The sequence below is a fragment of the Salvia miltiorrhiza genome, chromosome 2 (assembly GCF_028751815.1).
Source record: "Salvia miltiorrhiza cultivar Shanhuang (shh) chromosome 2, IMPLAD_Smil_shh, whole genome shotgun sequence".
Classification (NCBI taxonomy): Eukaryota; Viridiplantae; Streptophyta; class Magnoliopsida; order Lamiales; family Lamiaceae; genus Salvia; species Salvia miltiorrhiza.
Genome location: NC_080388.1, coordinates 67,955,017 through 67,972,513, shown reverse-complemented (window position 1 = coordinate 67,972,513; position 17,497 = coordinate 67,955,017). Strand labels below are relative to the sequence as shown.

Sequence of the window (17,497 nt, the reverse complement as noted above, 5' to 3'; positions counted from 1 at the left end):
CCTCCATTGGACAGTCACAGAACGAAACGTCACAGCCGGAAATTTTAGTGACTAACGCGTCAGCCCACCAAAGGGACTCCCTTCATGACACGTGTACCACCCCGCAAACGCCAAAAGTGGGCCCACCGACCGAACCCTTTAAATCTCTTTCCTCATAGCCCTAAGCGCCAAAAATACCTTCTCTCTTTCTCCTTCCGTTCCTTTCACTACACTTTTCTCTCTCTATACACTCACTCACCACTCTCATATGTCATCACTTTGAAGTTTTTCTTCACCGATCAAAAACTAATCCACGCATCTCACCAGTTCATAGCTGGTATGAAATTGTGAAAACCCTCTTCAATTCTCGTCAAACGCGGCTTTATTTATTTATATAGTTTCCATTTATGTACGAGGGTTGTTGATCAACTGATTGCTTGATTCATATTTTTGATTGAATCAGTTATGTTCCTTTTTTTTATTGATAATAAATAAATTCGCTAATGCCTTATTTTTCAGGGGGTTTTTTTTTTTTTATCAAGGAAATCTAACGTTTTTTTATGCATCCTGACCTGTATTTGTGTTTTGAGCTTCTTATTTGTGCTGTGTATAATTGTATCGTCACCCACATATTACTACTTGTGATAATTGTTGGTGGGCTTCTGAATTCTTATCTTCTGATCGTTGGTGTTCTCTTTCGTGTTTAGCAATACCAATGGAAGGGGTTTTTCATTTAAACTGATGATGCTTTGAAGACCTGCTTTTGATTCTAATACTTGATTTTAAGTCTTAAAATTTTGTCAATTTTATTACGTTAAATATTTGGCAGGGGAAGAAAGTATCTGCACTGGGACCTTTTTCAAATGTTTGTGAATTGTTCATATGATGTTTGATACTTGAACATCAAATTATTGAAACCATCATTTAGTTTCATCCCCTTCTGGGTGTGACACATAGTATATCTTTTCTAGCATCTATTGTACATGATTTCATAGCTCTACTGTGTGCTAAGAGTTTATGAAGCGCTGTGAGTATTTGGAGTTATGTTTTGCTTAAAGAGAAATGTTGGGAAGAGAAGATTGATTGCTTCTATCTTTTTGAAATTCATAGGCCCCCTTTTATTTTCATATAACATGCCTTTCCTCGGACAATTTTTGACCCTCCAAGTCAGTGCCAGAGAAGAATTGCTTTAATGTCCTAGTCTCAAAGAGGACATAAAAGACTTTAACTAATTGACTATATTTATCGCTTTACATTTCTATGCCATCCACCATGCATTATGCGAAATTTGTCCTGTAATCAGTTGAAGAAAATGTTTCTTTTACATACTTCTATTTAATTTGTTTAGATAAATGGAATATGGCAATCAACCAGTCTCTACTGCTTTGGAGAAAGGGAAAGATGAACAGTATCTAAATAAACCAAATGGAACTGATGTTGGGGGCTGGACTCATGGCACTTGTAGTTTTGAAGATGAAGTTATGTCTCTCCCGCCTATTTCACTGGGTTATGATCAGTTTTCTGGACGTGATATACAAGATGATTGTTACTTTTACACTCCTGATCTGAATTGCATAGAAAATCCTAAGGTGCGTAAGAATTGGACTGATGTGTCCGAGTCCTGCACAGAATATGAAATGCTGCCTCCTGAACTAAGCATGAGAGGAGATGGTGTAGATTGTCTGATGAGTCCAGCTATCACTTCCATGGATTATGGTAACTTAGAGATCCCCACGAACCTCACCCCACCAGGGTGTGAGACTGGAACAGCTTATCCAATAAAGAATCATGGAGCAGAAGCTCAAAGTAGTCGAATTAGTAGGTTCCAGATGAGTGGACAATTTTCTTCTTCTAGATGTAGTACATCTTTGTTGCCGCTTGTGAACAATTTGGGTGCAAGAGGAAATAAAAATGATATCAACATTGGTCATCTTTCCTCTAGTTCTTCACAAAAAATTGATCAGGATTTCCTTACTCTTGGAATTGGAGGTGGCAGATACTTTAGACCTAATAGCAATTTCAGTACCCGAGAAATATCCAATAAATTGGAGGAGGTTTCTTCCCAATGTAACAATCCTATTACTGGACCCCGCCCAAAGAACATCCCTTCTCAATTGGCAGGTGGGGATGCAACGATCCTAGCTCATGCTGGTGGGGTGTCAAGACCTAAAAGAAATTTCTCTGCCCGAAAACATTCCAGTAAAGTTCAGGAGGTTCCTTCTCGGTTTAATAATTCTAGTATTGGACACTGCCCAAAGAATGCCTTGAGTCTTTCTCAATTGTCAGGTGGGAATGCAAGGTTCCAAGCTAATGCTGGTGGATTGTCAATATCCAGTAGTAACTTCAGCAAAGGAATTCCCAGTGAATTGGAGGGGTTTACTTTCCCAGGTGGGCCTGCAACAGTTCGAATTAATGCTGGTGGATTATCAGGACCGGCATGTAGTAGGATGCTTGAAGGTGGGCTAATTGGAGAAACAGGATTCAGGCTGGATTCAGATCCATTTCCCGGTCTTCATACTCTGCAAACTAATACACCTACTAATGCTCCATCAAAATGTTATACATCGGTAGCTGAGCCATCTTCAATGCCATTGTCATCCAGAAGCACTTTACTCTCTCAACCTAAATGTGGTTCACAGCCACAAATAATGTCCACATATTTTGCAAGTCAACCTATATCGTGGCAACAGGATTGCTCTAGGAAGAGTTCCATGAATGTGTCATCCGAATCTTCCCGAAATTACCATTCACACAGGGACAAACTGAGCTCCACCAGCCATGTACAACCAGGTGAGTCATACAAGTGGAACTCACACTGTGATGTTTTTTTTTTTTTTTTTTTGAAATAAAAATTGGCTGTATGTAAATACCCTGCCAGCTTCCAGAAAATAGAACCTAGGAGTTGTAGATTGGGAATTAAAAAGACCATCTTGTCCAAGCGCTTGGTTTGCTGGTGGGAGATTATGGGGTAGTCTATTTATCTGATGTTCTACTACATATTTCTTTCTAAGAATTTATCTATCCTTTTGGATGTAGGACATCTTAGCTCCTCGGTAGAAGGTACGAGTACCGGAGTTGCCAAAGTTGGCTCATTCCCGTCAAGTGTTCAACCAGCGGGTGAGCCCATTGACTTATTTGAGTAATGGTGATCTCTGGGATTTTGGTCAAACATGCTACTGTTGTTCAAGCCTAAACTAAAATTTTCCCATTCACTGGATTTTTGTTTGAAAAGGAACTTGCTTTTCTTTTTCTGGTTCTTAAAAAGGTTCCCTATTTAATCATTCATGTCATAAACACTATCTCTGGTGTGTTTGAAGGGGTGGATTTTATTATTCAACGAATGACTTGTGGACTTTAGTACTTGAGTCATCTTGTACATTTTCTGCCTAGGACTTGGAGAAGGGTCCTTAGTGATTTAGAAGGTATCCAGAAAGGAGATGCAAAAACATCATACAATTTTTCTGAGTAGATACATGGTTGGTGCGAGATTACAGTTTTGCTTGATAGTTCTCTGAAATTCTTTCTCTTGGGAAAATTTCCCGTTGAGCAAGTATTGCAGATTAATTAACATGAGACAAGTTTAAGAAAACAAGCATCTACATTCTACATAGTAGTCATTCAAGTTCTTTTGGCTCTGACTCCACTTGCATATAATTAACCCTTCCTTTTTCACAGCTAATCACATTTTGGTTGAGCTTATATTGTCAAATGTAATTGAAATGGTTTGGCACAATTTACTGCTGGATACATGTCTAATATTGATGATGAAGTTCTTTTTCTCTTAGGCTGGTCTATGAATACATAACTTATATTCAGCCAAGATGTTTCAATTTTACATGTCATGATTTTCTTTTTCCTCAGGGCAGTTTCATGCTTTTCATAATATCAGTCCTATTGCTGCACGTGGGAACTATATTTCTCCTGAGAAACTTAGGCTTCAGCTTTTGAAAAATAGCAGTTACCAGTCCACTGCGGCTGGTTGTTTTCCTAAGAGGCTGGGGCTTCAACCTAATGATTTTGCTACTGCTCGACGTGCAAGAGGTTAGTTACCTGTTAGAATGTTAGAATCCCGAGTTATCTTATACTTTTTTATATCTTTGTTAAAATTTGGGTTCTAAATGAGGATGTAAGTTAACTCCGGTTTATCTCTAAATGCTATTAAATCTATTTTCTTCATCAAGTTGAACACTATGATGAATATAAATAGGAAAAACAGTTCTGGTATCAACCAACTGGAAAAATCAAATAGGTGACTCATCCATCTGATTATAAGTGCACTATAATAATGAAAATCATATGGAGGAGCTTAGATGTTGGTGAAAAAAAGGCCCTGCACCATAGTTAGAAATTGGATTAAGAATATTTAAAATCCATTTTCTATTGTGTTGTTAGTTAACCTTGCTTCATAAGCTGGCAATACCTAACTTTGGTTGATGTACGTACTTCCTTTCATTATTGCCCCCCTTCCCCCTACCCAAAATCCATTTCGCTGCTCGACTAAAGAAATTTAGAGCCATGGTAGCAACAGGTTCTCCCATGTTTTATTAGACTAATATAAATCAGGCTTTAGCTTTGAAATAAATGTTCCAATGTAATATGCCTTTTATTAATGCAGGTCCGTATCAGCATGGGATCTCAGTCCAATCATCTGCAGTTTTACCGCGAGTTGATAATTCTAATGGTATCCAATGTCAATGTATCTACATAGTAAAACCAATTATGGACCCACTTCTTTTGGTAATAGTTCTGAATCTCTCTTGTTTTGTAGGTCAGGTAGTTCCAGTTGCAAAACTAAATATTACACCTCAGGTTGCTCCTATTATTTCTCATCCACCTTTGAAAAGGAAGGCAATTGCAAATCCCAGTGCACTCTCAGGACAACGGAGGAAAATCATTCCACAACCTGCTATTAGTGATTCTATTCCTCAACAAAGGCAGGGCATTCCACCTAGTCCAGCTCCTATTCATATTCCACCTGCGCCTCTTCATGTAAAATGGAAAGGTAGGAGTCCTGTTAGCAGTTTTGGATGCATTAATCACGTATTGGAATGAAAGAAATATAAGTTGTTAACATAACTTCAGTCACTGTGCATTTGATTCTCCACTAGATTCAAGCATAGCAAAGGAGATACTTCACGTAAAATCATGACATAGGCTTATTAGCTATGCATGTCATAATTTCCTGGATTTAAATGTCTTTATCTTAGTGAAAATTTTATGGAAGAACTTACCGCTGATGTCTTTGTGTTCTTAATTCCTTATTTAATTGTATCATTAGCAAGAGATATTTGATAGCTTCAAATAGATCATTGGTTTTGTGTAACATCTATATATTAGAGAACAAGTCTCTACAATTGCATTCTTAATATGCTGTTTGATAGCTTCGAATACATGGTTGTAGGTTTTGAAGAAGCACTTGAGGCAAGCGGACAGAGGTGTGAGTTGTGCAAAAGGGATCTTTCATTTACAGAAGAAGGCTTAATGTACCAGCCCACAATTCCGCCACCTGTTGCTGTTCTTCCATGTGGCCATACATTTCATGACCGTTGCTTGCAAATAATCACTCCTGAAGACCAGCTGAAAATTCCTCCTTGCATTCCTTGTGCCGTTGGTGAAACTTAATCTCTTCTATGTTTTTGCTGTCTATTCACTTTTTTGGTGGAGGGTAATTAGAAATAGAAAAGAGGAAGGGAGGGTAATAGGAATTCTTTTGTCGGTAGGTGTAGTTCATGGAACTGTACATATAATGCTGGTTTCTTTTTTGTCAAAGCTAGGCAGGCCCTTCTGTTTACTGCTTTATGTTGCTGATTACTAGCAACTATGCATGGTATAGTAATATATATGGTTTCCGACGATCTCATTATGTCAGTAACCATGCACTATTACTATTGAATTTTAAATCAATGGATGAGTTGTTCAATAACGCTAGCTGTTATGTATTAAATTCAACCAACCATGTCATCCAAAACCTATTACTCGAATGAGTAATAAAATTCATAATAAGATCGTAGCAACAATGAGGCTGTTGAGTGTTATTCCTTGTTTTCGTAAAAGTCATCTCTCGATACGAATTAGGCAGGGTGAATACAATTGATATTAATCAATATCCGATTTAGGGTGATCATAATTAATCAATATTCGATTGATAGGTTTAACGTTATCGACAAAAAATATTTGTCCAATCGAATTGTCGATTTTCATTCGATTCAACTTTTAAGATTAAAATATTTTAATTTGAGTGGAAATATACAATCTAAATTGTTATATTTGAATTTATAATTTTTCATATCATAACAGCAATAAACTTAAAATCATAAGAACAATGTCGATAACCAAATCTATGCAACATTAATTGCTAATTACCACGTCAATTAATCCAACAATGCAAATAACAAACCAAACCATCAATCCCAAGCTTCTTCATGTTTTGCAAGTTTTCTTCAAATTTCAATTGATATGAGTTTATTTGAGCTTCTCATCCAATTCTGCACATGCATGCAACTTTCCATAATTTTAAGCTCGTTGGTGTCCCATGGTTTAATTCGAGTATAAATCGACAATTGAATCAGGGTTTTCGAAGTCACGATTCACGAATCTTACATGATTTGCAGTTTCATACTACAATCTCACAAAGGTCGTAATGTTGGTGAAATCGTGTTGTCATGCATCGCGAATAGTGTTTAATTACTTCTTTTTATATTTTATCTTTCCAATAGTAATTAGGCTACTCGTCGTCTCAGGTTCAAATATAAATAAAAATATATCGAGCTGAACTAATTAATTATTTATAGATATTCTTGGGTTAGTTTTCAAGTATTGTAGTATGGAGTATAAAAGTGAAGAGAGACGCATATAACTCTAAAATGAAATTAGTTGGTAGTGGAAAGTTGGATAGTCTCCTTTACAGCAGACATGATTAGTTCAGCTTTAGAAGGCTCCAACAGATCGTAGCCATGATATTCGCCGTCCACATACTTGGACACCACCGCCACACCCTTCCCCTCCAACGCCTTCTCCACCTCCTTCTGCCGATCAACCAGCGGATCTCCGCCGCAGCTCGTCGCCGCCACCTTCCACCCCTTCTCCTTAATCACATCCAACCCCTTCCTCCTCATCGGATTACAGTACTCGTGGTCTCTGTCGGCGCCCGCCGGCAGCGCCATCTCCCACATCAAATCGGTCGCCTGAATGGGAAGGATCTTGTTGTCGGCCAGCCTCATCTCCGACGCCGTCCTCTCCACGCCGCCGAAGAAGGGCTGGTGCAGGATAAGCCCCTTGATCAGATCATCGGCGTGGAGGGCCACGTGGAGCGCGATGTTGCCGCCGGCGCTCGTGCCCATGAGGTAGCAGCACGACCGGTCGGCGTAGTTCACGATCCAGTCGTCGGTGGTGGTCCTGGCCCACGAGAGGGCTTGCATGCAGTCCTCGTAGGCGGCGGGGAGGCGGTGCTCCGGGGCCAGCCGGTACTCCACGGAGGCCACCACGGCCGGGGTGGAGAGGGCGAGGGTGGAGCAGAAGTGGTGGCAGACGGCGGAGGCGGCGCTGAGGATGATGAAGCCGCCGCCGTGGGCGTAGATTATGAGGGGGAGTAAGGTGGGCCCCGTGGTGGCCGGGTCGAGGGTTGTTCGAGGGAGGAAGAGGCGGAGGGAGGTGTTGGTGGAAGGGTTCAGAGGGACGTCCTTGGAGAGGACCGGCGCCGCGGCGTTGGGGTCGGCCGACGCCGGCGTTTTTGCCATCTCGATCGCGCGGCTCACGGAACCGTCGGGGTTGCGCCTGAAGCCCAGGCTGCCGAGGGGGTCGTCGGAAGACATATTAGCACACTTTTTTTTTTCCTCAACTCGGAATATATAATGTGCATGGGGAGAAGAGATCCTATGTTTAAACGAGATCCGATACTTGTGACTGTGAATGGTAATGTATTGCTTTGAATTTGTCATGTATTGCATAAACATATACAACTGACCCACGGAATTTCAACGCAACAAACACTCAATACATATATAATAGAAACGATCGACCGGAAAATTGATTCATATTCACTTGAAATATCTTACACAAGTTTTCAAGTCTAGTTTTTGTTTTTGAGTTTATTAAGAAATTAATCAAGTTGTTTTTATATCTTACAGATTTGACATTAATATCCACCGACTATCTTACAAAGTCATTGAGCTCCTTAATTAGTTGATTATTGCTACAACTATAAAGTGGGGAGTTAGAACCTTAGGGTGGTAGCATTGGTTGAAAAGCAACTATTTCAGTATCATATCAGCAGGATATAAAAAATTTGAACCTACCAACTTTTATAAATCTATGTTACAATAATAAATTTACAAAAATAATTTCATTGTGAATCCTAAAAGAAAAAATTAAAATTGGCTCACCATTTTCAACTGCAGGAAGTTGGTAACTTTGGGAACTTAAGTTAATGTAGTATATATGTCATCAACATGACGGTTTGCAACAATAGCTCCGAACTCCCTTACCTCCTTATTTATTTTTAAGAGTTGGGTGTTGCTTGCCACCACCCTTGGACTATGTTTATCAGCAATCATCCGATCATCTCTAATATTTAATTAATTACAGACGGAACCAATCACTACCCACACAAAAATGAGAAAACTACCCGCAAGCAAGCGAGAATTGAACCCAAGACCTCTCAACGAAGGAGAGTTTTTGAGTGCCCCAACTTTGCCACTTGAGCTAGGCCTTATATTACTAATATTCATCCCAACTCAATTGCCTCTATTTTTGTTGATTTATCAATAGTCACCCCAACCACTCAACCATAACATTATATATAATTATTTTATTATTATTTTTAATCGTAATAATTTTAATAATATTAAATATAAATTAAAAAATATTGCAAATTTTAATAGTCTTGGGAATGATTGAAAATTTGAGAGTTGAAGGAATAATTATTGCCTAAATTCATTGAAAAATAGAGAAAGAAATAATAGATGTTATATGTAGAGAGAGAATGGAAAAATTTGAAGGTGTATTGAAATATCGGATAATTTTTGTTACAACCAAAGAAAGGAAAAAACCCACTCACACTCTAGCTCCTAAGGTGACAGGTGTATTGAAATATAGCAAGAGTGGTCTTTATATATGTGTGTATATATATATATATATTAATATTTTATATAAAAGATATAATAATTTTATTTATTTATCTAAACAAAATCTTCAAAATAATAACATAGAGACAAGTGTCATATTAACAACGAAGCACAGTTTAGTTGGTAAGACAATTCTCCTCCGATTAATAAATCGGGGGTTCGAGTTATATCAAGGGGGAAAATGGAAAATCATTATTGATCCTTTTTTTAAAAAGAAAAAAAAGTATCACATTACTATTGGTGCATTTTAGAGGAGAGAAAGAGAAACCATGATGGTCTCAATTTGCTGTTGGTCGAACACCTCCAATTCCAAACCTTTCAATTTATTTTATTTTATTTTATTTCCTCATCCTATGTGACGGTCGAGGTTGCCAAAAGTGGACCGATAAACTTAGTCTTAGAGCATCCGCAGCGCATGGATCGAAGGCAGCCTCGATCCGGGTTGAAGACTTGGCCGCCGCACTGGAGACGCGGCGGGATGCGAGGCCGTGTCTTGGCTATGCAACGGGGCGAACGACAATTATATATGGCGCGTCCTCCGGACGCGCACAATTAAAAAAAAAATATTCGAAATTCATTATTTAAATTCAAAAAAAATCGAAATTCATTATTTAAAAATTTGAAATTCATTATTTAATTATGTTTTTAATTTTATTTTAATTATTGTAATGTTTAATTTTATTTTTAATGAAATTGAAAATTTAAAAATAAAAGTGTAGAAATATGAATTTTGTGGAAATGAAGATCTAAGACACCCTTTAAGATACAATGCATTGGAAAGGAGTGTGTCTTGGGTGGGGCCCACTCCTAAGACACCCCTCTAAGACACCACCATTGGAGGTGCTCTTAGGGGCTCAACGGCAAGTCGGCAACCTAAGCCAACATTGAGAAGTCAACCCCTCCCTTTCCCCCTCTCCCAAAAAAAACGAAAAAAGAAAAGACTTTATAGTGTGTAGCAAGAATTTAGTTGTAAATTACAAGGCACTCTTACGGGAAATTAATTTAGCTCGTATATATTTGATTGATTGTTTTTGAAAATTGGAAATGGATTCAATTAATTGAAAATATTATTTATAGTTTGATTTGGATAATGGATTTAATTATAGGAAGTGTCATTTATATTTTTGAATAGTGTCAATTATACACAATATTATTTACAATATTATATTGTCATTTCTATGCAGTGTCATTTGTATAATAGAATAGCACGATTTAAATTGGGATGCGAGTCAAGATCTGAGTACAGATCAATCCAAATATATGATATATTTGGATGTACCCAATATCACCTCTTAAATTAAATAACAGTACTAGTGACATAAGGGAAACTATTTTTAAGCAACAAAGTGGTTCTTGTAGTTGTATATATCTTCTTCTTCTTGTTGAGTTTTTGGATTTTGGTTATTTAATAGTGACATAAGTTAGCAGGAGTGTAATTGACAGAAACAAGGCGTGGCATAACTATAAGTACACATGACAGTTATTCCTGTTGTATTTGTTTCTCTATTTGCTTTTTCCTTAATTCTATTTCTATATAACCCTAACTACACAACCCACAATATATACTCCATCACTTCCTCTTTTCCTTGAATTTGATTGCTCCTTCAACTTTGTTGGCAATGTCCGGAGAGGGAGAGGAAGAAGCCGTCAATTCATACGGAGATGGAATTGCATGGATTAGGGCGTCAATGATCGGAAGAGGGAGTTTTGGGCGTGTTTATCTCGCAACTCTCAGAAACCCCACATCCAAAAGCAGCTCTCTGCCGCCGCTGATGGCTGTAAAATCTGCCGAGGTTTCCTCCTCGGGCTCGCTTCAGAAGGAGAAGGAGGTTTACTGCAATTTGGAAAGGAGCCCTTACATAATCCAGTGTTACGGCGACGAGATTACAATCGGCCGCAGCGGCACCATGGCGTTCAATTTGATGCTGGAGTACGCCTCCGGCGGAACATTAGCCGATAGGATTGGGGAATCCGGAGGGAATGGATTGGCTGAATTGGAGGTGAAGCTTCACACGCGGTCTATTCTGAGAGGTTTGAGACACATTCACGAGCTTGGATATGTGCATTGTGATATGAAGCCTCACAACATTCTGCTCGTTCCGAACGCCGCGGGCGGAATTAGGGCGAAAATTGGGGATTTGGGGTTGGCGAGGAGGGTCACGAAGAAGAGGAAATTGGGGGTTTGTTGGGAGGGAACTCGGATGTACTTGTCGCCTGAAGCGGTGACGGATCACGTGCAGGAGGCGCCGTCGGATGTTTGGGCGGTTGGTTGCATTGTGCTTGAGATGCTCACCGGGAAATCTCCATTGGAGGGGAAGAAGGAGATAACAGGGCTCAAGATTCCGAATGGCGTGTCGAAGGAGGCTAGGGCGTTTCTCAAGGGTTGCTTTGTGAGGAATTCTAAGTTTAGGTTGACTTGTGAAATGCTGCTGCATCATCCGTTTCTTGAAGGTTTGGATGACGACGACGTTGAAGTTGATGAATCGGTGGCCTGCGCATTGGATCAGATTGAATCTCTTGCTCTGGTTTATGGGAGTGATGATGATGAGTTCAGTAGTGGCTCATTTGCGGATGAGCGGAGCCATGGATCTGAGAGTGATGTATCTGATTCAGCTGAATAAAAAGCACCTCGAGTGGTTGGAAGGTGGAGATGCATAGAGCTTCAATTTACTTTGTTGGTGTTGGTGTAATACAATGAAAAGGTAAAATGCAAGAGAAGAAACTAACAATCACTGAAGGTTGAAGATGATATCCCAAGGGAGGATGAGAATGTGGCAGTGGTGTCGCCACTAAGGTAGCTCTTGAGGCGATCCAAGTCGTCCGCACAGTCGAGCATTGTGGGGCGCAGAGCAGGCGAGCCGTTCGTGCAGACGAGCCCCAACTCGATGAGCTCTCCGATAGCAACCTCCCACATCCGCATCACCGGAGGCGATTGATCCCTCAACGCTCTAAGCAGAGAATGGTCCACCACCTTCTCCATCGGCTGATTCTTGACGTATCTGTGCAGGCTCACCCCTCCCACAAACATCTCATCAGTCGGCCTCTTTCTCGTCACCATCTCCAGCACCACCACTCCGAAGCTGTACACGTCTCCCTTTGTTGACGTATCCGACCCCAAACCATACTCTTGAAAGCTCAAAACAGAGAGACACGCAATATTAAGAATCGCCCATAACTATTTTGGAATTGCAGATTTATTGAAATTTTAATCAAGGAGTGAATTACCTGGTGCAATGTAACCAATGGATCCACACATCATGTTTGCAGTGGAGTTGTCGACCATCCCGCCTTCAACGGTCATAACGAGCCTCGATATCCCGAAATCGGAGACGAGGGCCGTCATGTCGTCATTGAGGAGAACGTTGCTGGGCTTGAGATCACAGTGTATGACCTTAACCGGAGAGTGGTGGTGCAAATAAGCCATCCCTTCTGCAATGTCGCTACAAATGTTGACCCTCTGGAGCAGGGTGAGGTCCGAGGAGCCTGTCCGGAGCCCGTTGTGTGCGTGCGGGTAGAGGCGGGCGTCTAAGCTTCCGTTGGCCATGTAAGGCAGGACGAGCGCCTTGAACTCCGGCCGGCTGCAGGCGGTGATGATCCGTATCAGATTCCGGTGGCGAATCCTCTTCAAAATCTGGCATTCTCTGTTGAAACTCTTGGTGGAGTTGCCTGTTTGCAGCTGCAGAACTTTGATGGCGGTTTGCGTCCCATCCGGCAGAGTTCCTCTGTAAACGTGGCCGTAGCTGCCGGATCCCACCAGCCTCTGATTGTCGAATCCGGCGGTGGCCTCGACGAGCTCTTTATACGTAATTCTTGGGAAGTTCTGTGTCGGTTCCAGCGGCTGTTTCCTCTCTTTTCTTGACCGTCTGCCTCTCAACCGCTGGCACCCGATCACGCAGCAGATTGTTGAGAGGAATCCGGAGACAAATATGATTATGCAGAATATGATCAAGAAAGTTCTTGACCGGAAATAGTAGTGTTTGTGCTTGCAATGTGGAATGCCAAGAACGGAACCACAGAGCTTCGGGTTGTTTAAGAAAGATGATTTCGTAATATTCAGAAAAACGCCGCCGGTGGGGATCATTCCTTCGAAACTGTTGTTGGAAAGATCGAGGAAAGTAAGCGTCTTGCTCTTGTTCAAGCTCGCCGGAATCCGTCCATACAGTTTGTTGTTGGAAAAATCCATGGCTACGATGCTCTTGAGATTGCCTAATGTCTCTGGCAGAGCTCCTCGAATGGCATTATTTGAGAAATTTACCAACTTGAGCGCATAGCAGCTGGAGATGAGGCTGGAGATGGTTCCGGTGAATCTGTTGCAGGAGAGGTCGATCTCTTCCACCTTCTCCAGCTTGCTCAGCTCGACTGGCAAAGGCCCGTCAAGCTGGTTGTGCGAGAGGTTGAGAAACCACCGCATTTCCTGCAGATTGGTTATGTTTGGAGGCACTCTTCCTGTCAAAAAGTTGTGGGAGAGGTCCAGCTTTTGCAGAGCGGTGCATCCACCTATGGTGTAAGGTATCTGCCCTGACAGAAGGTTGTTGTTGAGGAATAGGAAGTTCAGGCCAGCAAGATTCCCGATGTCTTTGGGTATCGGACCGGACAAATTGTTGTGAGACAGATCGATCAAGCCGAGGGAGGATAGCTCTCCTAAAGCAGCTGGGATTTCGGTGAAGAAGTTGTAGGACAGAGAGAGCTGTTCCAATCTGGATAAGTTGCCTATTTCAGGTGAAATCTTGCCACTAAGATAGTTGGATGTTAAGTTGACTAGTGTTAACTGGGACAAGTTCCAAAGTTGAGAAGGAATGGAACCGTATATCTTGTTTTCTTGTAGTTGAAATGTTGTCATTTTTGCACTGAGTCTTCCTATGGAACTCGGGAGAACTCCTCCGAGTCCCAAGCCGGCCAGTTCCAGCTCCTCCAGCTCGCTGCAGTTGGCCAGCGCAGCAAAGAACGGCTCTAGATTGGTGTTTCGGTCGTGGCTGGTCATGTGATTATCTGATAGATGGAGATAGCTTAGATCGACGAAGCGAGAGATGATGTCTGCAGGGAGTTGGCCGGAAATGCTGTTGTTTTCGACATCCAAACTCATCATGCCTGTGGCATTGCCTAATGAGGAAGGGATCTCGCCCACTAGCTGGTTGCTGTACAAGCTGACAGTCCACAAATCCGGGCAGTTTCCGATTTCAAATGGGATTCTTCCGGTGAGCTGATTCATGGAGAAATCTATGTTTTTGAGGCCGGTGCAGTTGGCGAAGAGCGCTGCTGGTATGGTCCCGGTCAAGCTGTTGTTGTAGAGGTGGATGAGCTTGAGTTTGGAGAGCAGAGAGAAGGAGACTGGGATTTGGCCTTGCAGGTTGTTGCTACCGAGTTTGAGCTCTACGAGGTTCCTGATTGAGGAAATCTCCCAAGGGATGGGGCCGATGAAGTTGTTGTCGTCAAGGTGGAGGTAGCGCAGCTGGGTGAGATTTGACACGACAGGGGGTAGAGATCCCACGAGGCCAGAGGCGTTGAGGTTGAGGTACACCACACGGCGCTGCATGAGGCCGCATTGCACGCCCGTGAAGTTGCAGACGGCCGTGAGCTCGTCCCAGTTGGCGAGCCTTGAATGTGGGTCGGATGTTATGGAGTTCTTGAATGCTAGTAGAGCAGCTCTATCGGTGTGCAGAGAGTGGTGCCCTAATGTGGTATGGAAATGGTGCATCACACAGATAAATATGAACATACTGCTGCCTCTGTGCATTGATATAATGGGGATGATTTGTTTCCACCAAAGTTGGGAGAGGTGCATAGTGAAAGACGAGTGAAGTGCTAGCCCATTGGAATTTCTCACAAAATGTAGTTGTTTCCAATGATGTATGATTAGTGGTGGGAGTAGAACTTCCTATTTCATTATTCCAAGTTGCAGTAGTGATGAGTAGATACTCACTCAACTGAACTCATTGTTCATCATTTATATCTATATATTGGTGATGTTAGTTGGCCTGTTATCACTAGTATCATTCTGGATCTTCAAGTGGAAAAGCAATAAGGCGCCGATTTATATTTATGTACACGCGCAAACACAAATAATTGCATGTCACTGTCGATCATCTTTTATTCTAATATTTATAGCTGAGGTTTTTTCTGTGAGACTCGTGGACAATTTAGGAGATGATTGATATGATAGAATGTAGGTGAGAATGGAATGATTCCTACTTTGATTCAATTCCTTTGCTTGGTACTCTCTCCGTCCGTCAAGATTACGTCACAATTACTATATTGGGCATCCGTCAAGATTATATTATTTTCCTTTTATGACAATGGTCCCACCATCCTCTTTAATATTTTATCTTTACTAACATGCTTTATTTACAAAAAAACCACTCAAAATTCAATTTCAACCACTCATCTCATAAAGTGGTGGGACAATTTCTCCACTACATCAAAATCATCACCAATTTTATTAAATCCCGTGCCCAAGCAAATTGTCATAATTTTGGCGGACGGAGGGAGTATATGTTTTTGGCACGAATCATTATTCCTACATTTATGAGAACCATCATTCCTTCCACCTACCATGGTATTAACCATTCCATTCCATTTTTAATTCTTCTAAATTTAAGTTTTGACATGTATATTTGTATGAAACATGCATTGTTATTATTATTATTATTATTATTATTATTATTATTATTATTATTATTATTATTATTATTATTATTATTATTATTATTATTTACTCAAAATATAAAAAATAATATTTTTTTGAATAAAAAATATTTTTTTGAATAAAAAATATTTTTTTAAAAATAAAATATTATCAACTTTATATAAACAATAGTCTATTGTCATAATCTTCTTGACTCTCATGTAACATTTCTAAATTTGTTTCACTCTCTATCAATAATAATAATAATAATAATAATAACAATAATAATAATAATAATAATAATAATAATAATAATAATAATAATAATAATAATAATAATAATAATAATAGTTGAATGATAAGATAAAAAGTAGGAAGATGTATAAATCAATATTATTAGTTTGAAGATTTTTTGATGTATTTAGGATCATGATACAATCACAAAATTAATTGTACTAAAACATGTAAAACTTCTGTCCCATTTGTATTGACCTTTTACTTTTGAGCACTGAGATTAAGAAAGTCTTTATTTATAAGTTAAATAGGTGGAGTGTTTTACTTTTGCCCACTTAGAAGCCCTTATTTTTGCTATTTTAAGAAAGGGGCCAATACAATTAGGACAACCCAAAATGACAAGGGGACCAATACAAATGGAACGGATGGGGTATTATTTTGACCGTATCTATAAACAAAAAACTATGTAAAACTCTAAAAATTTGCAGCTCACAATATCACTTAATTAGTGTTAGGGACCTACAAACATGTGAAGAAGGTCACCTCCAGGCTCCAGTAAGTCCACTTTCATCAAGAATTCCATCGAGTTGGAGCCTAGCATTAGATTAACTTCAAACCCAAAAGCATCAAGGAGTCTGGGTTGCCCAACAACCATTTCAATACCATTTTCATCATCAACAACATGTATAATAGGTGGATCATGGGTATTTATAGATCTAGCTAACCCCATAAGTTGTGGTTTGATGAGTTCCTTTGCAATCAGTGCCATAGCTAGGTTGAGGGAGGTCTATAATTTTAAAGACGTAATGTATTATATTTACTTGAAAAAATTGTGTTTGAAACGAGTTATTCCTTTAAGATCGCATGCATATTTTGGTAATTTTTTAGGAAAATTTGATCTAAATTGAAGAGATTGAGCTTGATAGGTTTAAAGTACAAGATCTTCCATAACCAAATCAAATCGTAAGAGAATACCTTCTTGATATTTCAAACATAAAATTTAGAAAATATAATTCCTACTAACTTTTATAATTACATTTTGATGTACAACTCTAACTTAATTAATTATAATGAAGTATCAATATGTTGCTAATAATATTATCTAGGGTTAATTGCATATAAATTATTGAACTTTCAACAAATTCTCATTTTGCATATGAACTTTAAAATCTTTATTAAAATTACTCAACTATTAATTTCTTCTCATTTTGCATATATGTCCATTTTCCGGCCATACTTTGGGTCTGAAATGACGTCGTTTCCATCCACCTTTACATTACAAGATCAATTCTATTTTTTTGCACGATCATATTTATGCTACGTAAGCATATTCACGCCAATCAAGTATATTTATGTCATGTCACCACGAAAAATGGACATATATGCAAAATGAGAAGAAATTAATAGTTTAGTAATTTTAATAAAGATTTTAAAATTCATGTGCGGAATGAAAATTTGTTGAAAGTTCAGTAATTTATATGCAATTAACCTATTATCTCGGCTATAAATTAGCCACTAAGTCTTGTAAATAATGAATTAA

General features: G+C 39.6%; 4 protein-coding genes across 7 annotated transcripts; 2 read left to right on the top strand and 2 right to left on the bottom strand.

Moving 5' to 3' along the window:
- Positions 1 to 158: 158 nt before the first annotated feature.
- On the top strand, positions 159 to 5,902 carry LOC131008535 (uncharacterized). Of its 3 annotated transcripts, XM_057935442.1 has the most exons (7): positions 159 to 316; positions 1,328 to 2,769; positions 3,016 to 3,096; positions 3,841 to 4,020; positions 4,595 to 4,660; positions 4,748 to 4,981; positions 5,381 to 5,902. In XM_057935442.1, the coding sequence occupies exons 2-7, from the start codon at positions 1,332 to 1,334 to the stop codon at positions 5,599 to 5,601; spliced, it is 2,220 nt and encodes a 739-aa protein (XP_057791425.1). In that variant the 5' UTR covers positions 159 to 316; positions 1,328 to 1,331; the 3' UTR covers positions 5,602 to 5,902. The 3 variants fall into 3 exon arrangements, with proteins under 3 accessions (XP_057791425.1, XP_057791427.1, XP_057791426.1); XM_057935444.1 differs by lacking the exon at positions 5,381 to 5,902 and having other exon boundaries at positions 4,753 to 4,980; XM_057935443.1 differs by having other exon boundaries at positions 193 to 2,769.
- A 942-nt stretch (positions 5,903 to 6,844) lies between these two features.
- On the bottom strand, positions 6,845 to 8,009 carry LOC131008534 (carboxylesterase 1-like). Its single transcript, XM_057935441.1, has one exon. It carries the CDS (start codon positions 7,929 to 7,931, stop codon positions 6,849 to 6,851), a length of 1,083 nt encoding a protein of 360 aa, XP_057791424.1. The 5' UTR covers positions 7,932 to 8,009; the 3' UTR covers positions 6,845 to 6,848.
- A 2,711-nt stretch (positions 8,010 to 10,720) lies between these two features.
- LOC131008533 (mitogen-activated protein kinase kinase kinase 20-like) lies at positions 10,721 to 15,082 on the top strand. Its single transcript, XM_057935440.1, has one exon. The coding sequence runs from the start codon at positions 10,721 to 10,723 to the stop codon at positions 11,720 to 11,722; it is 1,002 nt and encodes a 333-aa protein (XP_057791423.1). The 3' UTR covers positions 11,723 to 15,082.
- LOC131008532 (putative leucine-rich repeat receptor-like serine/threonine-protein kinase At2g24130) lies at positions 11,716 to 14,883 on the bottom strand. 2 transcript variants are annotated; one of them, XM_057935439.1, is made up of 2 exons: positions 12,327 to 14,883; positions 11,716 to 12,235 (listed from the first exon to the last, which is right to left on the bottom strand). In XM_057935439.1, the coding sequence occupies exons 1-2, from the start codon at positions 14,881 to 14,883 to the stop codon at positions 12,153 to 12,155; spliced, it is 2,640 nt and encodes an 879-aa protein (XP_057791422.1). In that variant the 3' UTR covers positions 11,716 to 12,152. The 2 variants fall into 2 exon arrangements, with proteins under 2 accessions (XP_057791422.1, XP_057791420.1); XM_057935437.1 differs by having other exon boundaries at positions 11,716 to 12,227.
- Positions 15,083 to 17,497: the final 2,415 nt, after the last annotated feature.

What these genes read in the sequence shown, in the direction of transcription:
- LOC131008535 (XM_057935442.1), top strand. Translation starts at nt 1,332, where the DNA reads ATGGAATATGGCAATCAACCAGTCTCTACTGCTTTGGAGAAAGGGAAA. An exon ending in CACCAGCCATGTACAACCAG is followed by an intron (nt 2,770 to 3,015) that starts GTGAGTCATACA and finishes TTTTGGATGTAG; the next exon opens with GACATCTTAGCTCCTCGGTA. An exon ending in TCTTCATGTAAAATGGAAAG is followed by an intron (nt 4,982 to 5,380) that starts GTAGGAGTCCTG and finishes ACATGGTTGTAG; the next exon opens with GTTTTGAAGAAGCACTTGAG.
- LOC131008534 (XM_057935441.1), bottom strand. Translation starts at nt 7,931, where the DNA reads ATGTTTATGCAATACATGACAAATTCAAAGCAATACATTACCATTCAC.
- LOC131008533 (XM_057935440.1), top strand. Translation starts at nt 10,721, where the DNA reads ATGTCCGGAGAGGGAGAGGAAGAAGCCGTCAATTCATACGGAGATGGA.
- LOC131008532 (XM_057935437.1), bottom strand. Translation starts at nt 14,883, where the DNA reads ATGCACCTCTCCCAACTTTGGTGGAAACAAATCATCCCCATTATATCA. An exon ending in CATTGGTTACATTGCACCAG is followed by an intron (nt 12,228 to 12,326) that starts GTAATTCACTCC and finishes TGAGCTTTCAAG; the next exon opens with AGTATGGTTTGGGGTCGGAT.